The sequence below is a fragment of the Drosophila tropicalis genome, unplaced genomic scaffold (assembly GCF_018151085.1).
Source record: "Drosophila tropicalis isolate 14030-0801.00 unplaced genomic scaffold, ASM1815108v1 contig_4, whole genome shotgun sequence".
In the NCBI taxonomy this organism is placed as follows: Eukaryota; Metazoa; Arthropoda; class Insecta; order Diptera; family Drosophilidae; genus Drosophila; species Drosophila tropicalis.
Window position 1 is genome coordinate 3663418 of NW_027172862.1, and position 9950 is coordinate 3673367.

At 37.3% G+C, this 9950-nt stretch overlaps 2 protein-coding genes across 2 annotated transcripts; both read right to left on the reverse strand.

Moving 5' to 3' along the window:
- Positions 1-903: 903 nt before the first annotated feature.
- LOC137573421 (uncharacterized) lies at positions 904-2999 on the reverse strand. The gene is made up of 7 exons (XM_068285357.1): positions 2640-2999; positions 2479-2574; positions 2330-2422; positions 2170-2268; positions 1891-2109; positions 1703-1829; positions 904-956 (listed from the first exon to the last, which is right to left on the reverse strand). The coding sequence occupies exons 1-7, from the start codon at positions 2754-2756 to the stop codon at positions 904-906; spliced, it is 804 nt and encodes a 267-aa protein (XP_068141458.1). The 5' UTR covers positions 2757-2999.
- Positions 3000-4855: 1856 nt separating this feature from the next.
- LOC137573422 (uncharacterized) lies at positions 4856-5956 on the reverse strand. The gene is made up of 3 exons (XM_068285358.1): positions 5837-5956; positions 5108-5778; positions 4856-5030 (listed from the first exon to the last, which is right to left on the reverse strand). The coding sequence occupies exons 1-3, from the start codon at positions 5954-5956 to the stop codon at positions 4856-4858; spliced, it is 966 nt and encodes a 321-aa protein (XP_068141459.1).
- Positions 5957-9950: the final 3994 nt, after the last annotated feature.

A 9950-nucleotide genomic window follows, 5' to 3' on the forward strand; every position in this document is an offset into this window, starting at 1 on the left:
AAATTGATTAGTTTGGCTTCAAGTAAACTTCGTTTACGTCCATGAAGAGAGAAGCAATGTCAGAGTCGGAAGAGATGTCTTTTAAACTCTGCGTGCGTGCGTGTGTTTCTGTATGTGTACGTGTATGTGTGTGAGTGTGTCACTTTAGTGTTCTCATTGTTCCCCATCATCGAGACATTGTCGTCATGTTGTCTCTTCCATCGTCTGTGTGCCTATAAATCGTTTATTATTATTTACAGTTTTTGGGTCTCTGGTTCTTTGGCAAATATTTTCAAATCACATACTGCGACACATCGATAGACACGTGGCATTGCAGTGTCCTCTCCTCTAGCCTCACTATGCCAACCGATTTCATCAACATTGATGTTGGCAAATGTGTTGGCAATGTGTTGGCATTTGACGGCATACGGGCGGGAGAGAAACGACAACACGGCATTAGATGCCAATTTATTGACTCGAGTTGTTTGGCAAAAAAAAAAAAAAAAACAACAACAAAATTTGCTTCTTTTCTGTCATTCGTTTAGTTTATCAATCAATCAATCGACACAGTTCTCACTTGAACTTTCAATTGCTGCCACTGAACAAGGTACATACATGTATAACTTGAGAAGGGGGGGCGGGAATTAGTATTTAAAAAATACCCTTTTTGAAGTACTAGCTGAATCATTTCTGACTACTATCCCAAAAACGATAGTTAAAACTGAAGCAGCAAGAAGTCGGTCGCTCAATCCGAGTGAGCAATAATGCATGTTGAACAGAGAAAAAGCCAATAGTTCGCAACTACCTTACCAATCGCCTTAAGTTTGTCAAAGATCATGAGAATTGGTCTGGTTAAAAGTGGAGAAACGTTCTATGGACTGATGAAAGTAAAGTTGTCATGTGTGGTGGAAAATGTCCCAGAGCTTATGTCTGGCGTCCACAGAACTTGGAATTCAACTCCAAATGCACCCTGAAGTCTGAAGATAGTGGCATGGTATGGGACAGTTTTTTCTAATTATGAGCCATTTATTGGCTCAAGTCGAGCACCATACGCTGAGGATAATATGCCGATACTTTCCTTCTTTCAATAGGATAGCACACCAGTAAGAAAGCCAGGCAGTGGTTCTTAGCGAATTATCTAAATGTAATGCAGTGACCGGCACAGTCACCAGACCCAATCCCATTGAAAATCTTTGGTCTGACATTAAAAAAGCAGTTGCTGTTGCAAAACCAACCAAAAATGAGACGCTTTTGGAAAGTAATCCAGGAGTCCTGATCGAAAATAGGATAGGAAAATGGTTGACTCAATTCCAAGTGCAGCGGTTGGTTATTTTTAATATGTAATCATAACTTATTATTTAATTTTGTACTTTTTTTTATTTAATTTTAAGTGAATATTTGACAAGCGAGTATTTTAAGAAGTTCCTTTAATATAATTTTTTTTTACATAGTCCTTGAACCTTAAATTAAGTCCTTTGAATACATTACCCTCAGCAAGTGGTGCTATTTTTAGCTGTATAAATTTAAAAAAGTTTTAGACATCTGCTATGCTGCTTTGATATCCATATATATGTACAGATATAAAAAAAAATTAAAAAAAATAAAATAAATAAAAATTCATACATGACATTAATTTAAACATTATTCTAACAGTTTCCACGATGGACATGCACTCGTGGCTTCTCATAGCTTAATAGACGCCATTTTGATGAACATTTCTCACCAATAATCCGTAGTGCTTTCAGTATCTCTTTCTCCGGCAGATTCGTCTTTTCGCACATCTCAGACAAACGTTGAAATTTACAACCGATAAATGAGCGAATAATTTGACGATAGGTATCAGTAAAATTCTACAAAATAATTTAAAATTAATTTACAAAACTTATTGTTCAATTAGATTTGATTACTCACTGGTTCCTGAGAACCATTGGCGTCAGCATGGAAGGCTTTTATATAATCAGAAGTGATGCACCATTTTGATGGTTTTAATTTTCCTATACGCTTAAGTGCCTTACGAACACGGGATTTGCTTAGATTTATCTCTTTGGTAATTTCCTTCAATGTCATATATTTGCGTTGTTCAAAGATTCTTTGAAACATTTCATTCTCAGCTTTCTCTTCGGCATTGGTCTAAAAGAGGGTCGTGTTTAAAAAGTATTCAGTCAATGGGTAATATAATTTTGAACTTACAATTTCTTGCATTTGTACGGAATGGGGAACAGAAGTTGATTGATTTGATTTTTGATTGTCAATTGACTCTTGATTTGTAGCCAAGTCTTGCTTGGTATTCTGAAACAAAATTCAGCATAATTAATTGATCAGAGAAAATTTTTGGTGAGGGATTACACACAGTTTTTGTCTCTTCGTCATTATGACCACGATCCTGTGGGACACACTTCGTTTGATGAAAATTTGAGCTGATCTCACTCAATTTTAATGGTCGCTGTCGAAAAAATAAATTAGGGAATGATTTAAGATATTAGAGTCTGAGGCACTTACAGTCGCTTCAATGGAACGCTCATAGTCAGCATCACTTGGGTCCATTTGATAATCACAGTCCCCACCAGACAGCTTTTCGTTAACAACATCATGGAGCTAAAATGTAGAATGATGACGTTTAGTTTAGGAATCTAGTTCAATTATCACTACGCAAAACTCACAGCTTTGTGATCTTCCATAGGTTTCCGATATGACCTCTTTGGCAGTGGAATCTCACTTATTGAAGCACCTTTTCGCTTCACATTGGTTTTGCGCAGTGGTGGTGGTGGAGGTGCCATTTGTAACAATGCGGGCGGTGGTGAAGGCGGTGGCGGCGGGGGTGGTAAGAAGTAAAAAGGTATAAGCAGTGGCGATTGCGCAGATGGTGGCAGAGGTGGTGGTGTTGCCTCTTTTGGTAGTTGTGGTTTAGTCGGAGGCAGCGGTACTTCTGTTTTTGTATCTGCCTTCAATCGTGACCTTTTTGCTAGTGGAAGTTCTTTTATTGGTAACGATGAAGATGCATCGGGCAGTGAAGCTTCTATTAATGGTAGTGGCCTTTTTGCTCCTGATGGCGTTTTTGTTCTTGTTGGGTTTTCTCTTTTTTGTGATGTGGACGTCGTTGGTGTTTCTTCTTTTATTAACGGGCAATGTTCATCTGGGGTAAGTGCTCTGTGTTTTTCTAGTGTTTCTCTTTTTGGTAGTGGGAAAGGTCCATATGTTTTTAGTGATCTGTGTTGTGTTTGTTCATCTGGTGTTAATGATCTGTGTTTAGGTTGTGCTGGTTTTTCTTTTTTTGATAGTCTGGATGTTGTTATTTCTTTTTTTGGTACGGGGAAAGTTTTCTCTGGTGATAGTGATCTGTGTTTTTTTTGTGTTTCTTTTTTTGGTAGCGGGAAAGCTCCATATGCTTTTTTGTGAAATGTGTTGTGTTTGTGCTTCTTTTTTTAGTAAAGTGGATTTTGTTCTTGATGTTTCGTGTCTTGGTAGTGTACATGGCTCATCTGCTTTTAATGATCTATGATTTGGTAGTGGTAGTGTTTCTTTTTTTTAGTTGTGATGGTGTTTTTGTTTTTCGTAGTGTTGAAGATTTTTCTTTTTTTGGTGGCGAATAAGGTTTATATGATTTAAGTGGTTTTCTGGGTTGTGATGGTTTTGTCGATGTTTCTTCCTTTGATAGCGGGTAATATTCATCTGACGTTACGCTTCTGTGTTTTTTTGTTGAATTTTCTCTTTTTTTGTTGTGTAGATGTTGTCGATGTTTCGTTTTTTGATATGTGGATAGGTTCTTCTGATGAAGGTGATCTGTGGCTTCGTCGTGATGTCTCCTTTTTTTGTAGTGCAGACGTTTTTGTCGATGTTTCTTCCTTTGATAGCGGGTAATATTCATCTGACGTTACGCTTCTGTGTTTTTTTGTTGAATTTTCTTTTCTTTGTTGTGTAGATGTTGTCGATGTTTCGTTTTTTGATATGGAGATAGGTTCTTCTGATGAAGGTGATCTGTGTCTGTGTAGTGATTTTGCCTTTTTTAATAGTGTAAATGTTGTTAAAGTTTCTTTTTTTTGGTTGTGTAAATGTATTGTTTAACGCTTCTTCTTTTGACGATGGGAAAAGTTCTTCTATTGTTAGTGGTCTGTTTGGTGGAAGTGACATATTATTTGTTGGTAGTGTGGATGCGTTTATTGAATTTTTTTCTTTTGATGATGGAAAAAGTTCGGATGGAGTTACTGATCTGTGTTTTAATAGAGAGGACTCTTCCTTCTTTGGTTCTGACGGTGTTTTATTTCTTGGTAATGCGAATCGGGTTCTTGATGTTTTTGTTTTTGATTGTGTAGATGTTCCTATTGATGTTTCTTCCTTCGAAAACGGGCAAAGTTCATCTCGTGTTAGTAATTTATGATTTGATAGTGTTGGTTTTTCAGTTTTTGGTAGTGTGGGAGGTATTTTTGGTATTTCTTTTTTTGATAACGGGATCGGGGATCTGTGTTTTTTTAGTGATAGTTTCTCTTTTTCTGGTAGTGTATATGATGTCAGTGATGTTTCTTCTTTTGAACACGGAAGAAGTTCATCTGGTGTTAATGATGTGCGTTTTGCTTGTGAGGGTGTTTTTTCTTTTTGATAGTTCGGGAGTTGTTTTTGATGTTTTTTTTGATGACGGGATCTGTTCTTTTTTTTGTAAGTGTGTTTGTTGTTATTGGTGGTTTGTTTTTTTGTGGTGTTGTAGCTAGTAGCGGTTTTTTTGATTGGTGACTGTGATTGTCGTTTTTTTGGCAGTGATGCTCGAAATAATTTTGTGGGTATTGGTGTATTGGGTACATCCGGTTGTAGTGCTTCTGTTCGTTGTGGTGTTTTTGTTCGTATTGGTAGTTCCGATGAAGGTGTTGATAGTGGTTGTAATGAATTAGGATGTGGTCGTGGTATGCATGATACTGGTGAGGCTGATGTAGGTATTGGTGGAGGCTGTGGTACTTTTGTTTGTAGTGGTGGTGGAGGTGGTGGTGGTGGTGGTGTTTTTGGTGGTGCTACAGTAGGGAGTGGTGGAGGTGGAGGTGGTGGGGATGGTGTTTTTGGGGGAGCTTCAATTGGCAGTGGTGGAGGCTGTGGAATCGTTGATTGTAGTGATGCCAAAGTTGGTATTGGTGAAGGCGGTGACATTTTTGTTTGTGGCATTGGTTCTTCAATGGGCAGTGGTGGAGGCGGTGGTGCTGCCTTTTGTATTGATATTTCAGATGGTAGTGGAGGAGGCTGTAGCGCTTCTGTTAGTAGTTGTGTAGTCGCTTGTCCTTCATTCAGTGGTGATATATCAGATGGCTGTGGTGGGGGCGGTGATGCAGCCGTTAGTAATGGGGCTTCTGTTGGCAGTGGAGGGGGCGGTGGTAATTCAAGTGGAAGCTGTGCTGCTGCCGCTTTCGGAAGTACTTTTGTTTGGGGTTGTGGCAAAGGAAGTGGCGTTACCGTATGTAATATTTGTGGTAGTGACAGACCTAGTAGCGGTGCTTCTCGTAATGGTTGTTCTAATGAAAGCTGTGTTGCTGCCGTTGATATGGGTAGTTGCTGAGCAGGTGTTACCGTTGGTTGTCTTTCAGCAAAAGGAAGTGGTGATGGTGGTGCGTTTGATACAGTTGGTGGTTCTATTGGTAGTGGTTGAGCCGGTGTTGTTACTGTTAATGGCAGTGCTTTTGCTATTAGTGGTGGCGACGTTGGTGAGTTAACTACTTCGTGTGATGTAAATGGCGAAGCCACTGATTTTTCTAATAACGGGGTCAGCACTGGAGGAGTCTGCAGCAAATCTGAAGATACGTTTGCCATAATGTCGTATGCCTGCTAAACTCGGAAAAAGGTTAACGATTAGATTAAACAAGGTAAGAAATAATTTGCTTACATCTGTGTCCAGAGGAGAGTTAGCTTCAGGACAATTGAACTTTTTATCATTGAATCTTTGCTTCACGTCCTTATCTGTATGCAATTGTGTTGGTTCTTGCTGCAATTGCTGCGATAGCATTGCTGATGGTGTGCATACAACTGTTGGATATACCACTTCATTTACAACTTCATCTTCGTTATCTATGTCGAAAATTGATTTAAATGGTCTATAATTTGTTTTCACGATTTCTTCATTTGCAGGAACATAAGGTAATTTGCTTTCACTTATAGATTTTAAACTACTCGAGTTTAAAGCCGAATTATCTGAAGAAATTTCACTTTTTGATACTTTACATTCATAGCTTTCATGGCTTGGATTCGACTTGTCTACAGCACTTTCACGGCTGGGTTTTGACTCGCATATATCTATTGTATTACATATTTTATTTGATCCACTGAAGTCTACAGCCGAATTATCTAAAAATATTTCATTTTTCCATACTGCACCTTTATCACTTTTATGGCTGAGTATTGACTCGTCCATATCAACTGTTTTACTAATTTCTTTTGATCCACTGTAGTCTACAGTCGAATTATCTGAAAATATGTTGCTTTTCGATACTGGACCTTTATCACTTGCACGGCTGGGTATTGACTCAACTATTGCGTTTGCATTTCTTATTTTCTTTGACCTTTTGGAATCTACAGCACATTTAGCGCTTTGATGGCTTGGTTTCGACTTGTCTATATCAATTGATCCACTGTAGTCTACAGCCGAATTATCTGAAAATATGTTGCTTTTCGATACTGGACCCTTATCACTTGCACGGCTGGGTATTGACTCGACTATTGCGTTTGCATTTCTTATTTTCTTTGACCTTTTGGAATCTACAGCACATTTATCGCTTTGATGGCTTGGTTTCAACTTGTCTATATAAATTGAATTACTAATTTCTTTTGATCCACTGGAATCTACAGCACTTTCATGGCTTGGTTTTGACTCGCTTTTATCAATTATAGAAATTGGCGGTAAGATCTTTACGTTAAGGATTTCCACTTTTTCTTTTTTTATCATCTTCACGTTGTCGCATGACACTATTCCATCTTGTGTTTTTTCCTCGTTCGTTACTAAACATGAAACCGTTGGAATATCGACTTCTGTTACCATCGATTTGGAGCCCTGAATGGACAACTGTTGTACATCAGGATCGGTAATTTGAATATCAGGGATATTGTTTGGTAAGCCACACGGAAAATCTGTCCCATTATTATTCAATTCATTTTCAGGTTTTTCAATAAAATTATCCTGCAATGCAGATAATACATACGCATGTTCCGAAAATATTATGTAAAATTAATTTACAAAAGTCACTTACCAAGGTATTTTTGTAGCTTTCCATGTTTTGCTCATTCACTGAACCACTGGCCAGTTGGGTAACGTTCGTCACAGACCCAGACTGGGCATTTTGTGCAGGTCTTAAACCATATCCTATTTCCTGTTCTGCTAAAAAATCAAGGAGCGTAGCTTCAGCACTTCGAGTATGTTGTATCTCAAGATTATCCAGAGAGGACAGATTAAGACGCTATTAAAGTTAACACAACTTGAAATAAAAAGTAAATAAAATTTATATAAATAACTATGTTACCCTATTACGCTCCGTTTCTTGATGGGCATCCATATAATTGTTATGTTCTTGAATAAAGTCAAAAAGAATTGAATCCATTTCGTTTAATATCTTATTTCTCTCTTCCCTATCAGTTTCTTGATTTCTTTCTTCGCTTTTCGTTTCGTGGCTTGTAAAATCAAAGCCTACATTCGACTGAATGAAAGGGGTATGGAGGTTTTGACAGATGTATTTTGACTTAACATAACTTTTTTTTTTTGCCTAGCCTACCTTTTGCTTATCGATTGTAGAACTTGAAAATGTATCGAGTGCTGACACAGTCGGTTTGTTCTCACTCAAAACTGAGGTATTCTCTTCCTTCCGAGGAATCTGCCGAATAGAGATTTTTAAGACATTTTAATTCATTTATAGTTGATGATTCAATTTCTATAGATAGAATTATTTAACTGTATATATAGAGTCTATGGATAATTTCGACTATTTCAAACCATTAACCATTATTTGCCAATTGAAATCCCCGACATTGCAGCAGTAGTAAAGTATTCTGTATGGACGTAGGTGTCTTTTTCATGTAATAAGAGTGAAAATTATGAGAATCCGTATTTTTTGTAGCTTTTCTTGCCAGAAAATGTCATGTCTTAGAGATATCGGAATGCAACTAATCGATGCAGTAATAATTAACCGACAAGGTAAATATTTGGTTCTAATATTAGAGAATGGTTTGTTAAATCGGTCAAAGAATTGCTTTTACCTAAATAGCTTTGATGAAAATTAATATTTGATAATAAACCTTATGAAGAAATTTAGATAAAGCAACTTTAATTTTGCAGTTCTGTATTAAATTGTCTTAATATGTTTTCTCAATACACTACATAGAATGATCTTATATGGATATGTGTTATCCATAAACATACATACCTCTTGCGAATTACTTAAGGGCAAATTAACTATTGGCATAGATTGTGCAGTCGCTGGAGGCGCCGAGGGAGCAGCGTTTTCCTTATTCATATTGATGTTTTTATCAACAATTTTAGAATTATTGTCTTTCTTCTTTCTTACAATCAGTTTTTCTTTTTGTTTTTTCAGCATTTCGCCTCGACTTTTCGGTGGCGGTGGATTGAATTCAGTGAAGAGCTTATGTAAAGCCTTATTACGACTTGAATCGGGCCTACGACTATATGCATGGGCAGTAGTTCTTTTCTGTTCATCCTTTGCAGTCTTTACGACAACATCAGATAAAGCATTTTCTTCCGTCTTTGATGGTGTTGCCTCATCTTCTGTGTCCGATAATAAGGGCATATGGAAAATTTTTTTTGTAGGCTGACCTTGATCTTTGCCATTGCCATCTGCATCTGCATCTTTATGAGACGTCATGTCGCTTTTTATTGAAACTTTTTTGTTGCTTCTTATCAGAAATCCTTTATAAATAACTTTACTGAATTATCTGAGTTGACAGTTAATGCCGATGTTCCGAAACTGAATATCTATTTTTGGTTTATGATGTAAAGCAGGTTCTTGAAGCCTACGTTGATCGTTCAATTCTCGCACAAAAATTGATATTTAGCTTTGTTTTGTCTTCGAAACTTTACAAATTATTGATGGGCTAAAAGTAGAGAATGTGTATATATAAAATCAATGGAGATTGCAAACGAATTAAGCATCATTTCTATTTGGTAAATAATTTTTAGTTTTTCTTCTTGTGAGCATTTAACGTGTTGCATAATTTTAGTTGAACCTTTGGCCCAAGAATTGAAAGTCGTTTTTGCCTTTTGTGGTTACATGTTTGCCATTTGCTTTCATACGCACCGTTGCACATTGGCATTTGTTTGCCAATGTATGTGGCTCCTGTTTTTGGTCCTGCTGCGTACAGTCCTGTTAGTTTTTCTGCCCCCTGCTACCCAATGCTTTCATAGCTCTAGAAGCAGCTCTTGTGGTTTATTATAACTGTATATATCATGCAAATACCTAGACAGAAAGCAAAAGCAGCCAGCAAAACCCCGATGCCCAAAAACCAGAATCCAAAACCAAAATACACAAACAACATACACTTTACACACACACAACCACATGGACATAACGTTTGTTGTTGTTGTTGTTGTTGCTACTGTTGTAATTGTTGTTGCTTTGAGACGAACGTTGAGCGAATGCAACTGATTCTGTTGTTGGTTACTTGGCAGCTCCTTACACAAATTTGGTTTTTGCATGTTTAGGCCAAAGCAATGGGTTTTACTTACCTCCTTCATCTGTTCTCTCTGTCTCTAGTTGCCTTTCCAAAGAATTATTTTATAAATTTTCATAGTTTTCACTTTGATTAAAAGTGCGGTCATGGCTTTTGTGGCATAGATTTGTTGGCCAGCTCTATTACCATACATACACATACATTACACACACACACACACACACACACACACGAAATGTATATCACACAAAACGTGCCACATTCACGTGCACGCAACAAAATTTGTACATATATTGTTTCTTTGGCACTTTTACCTTTTGAATCTAAAG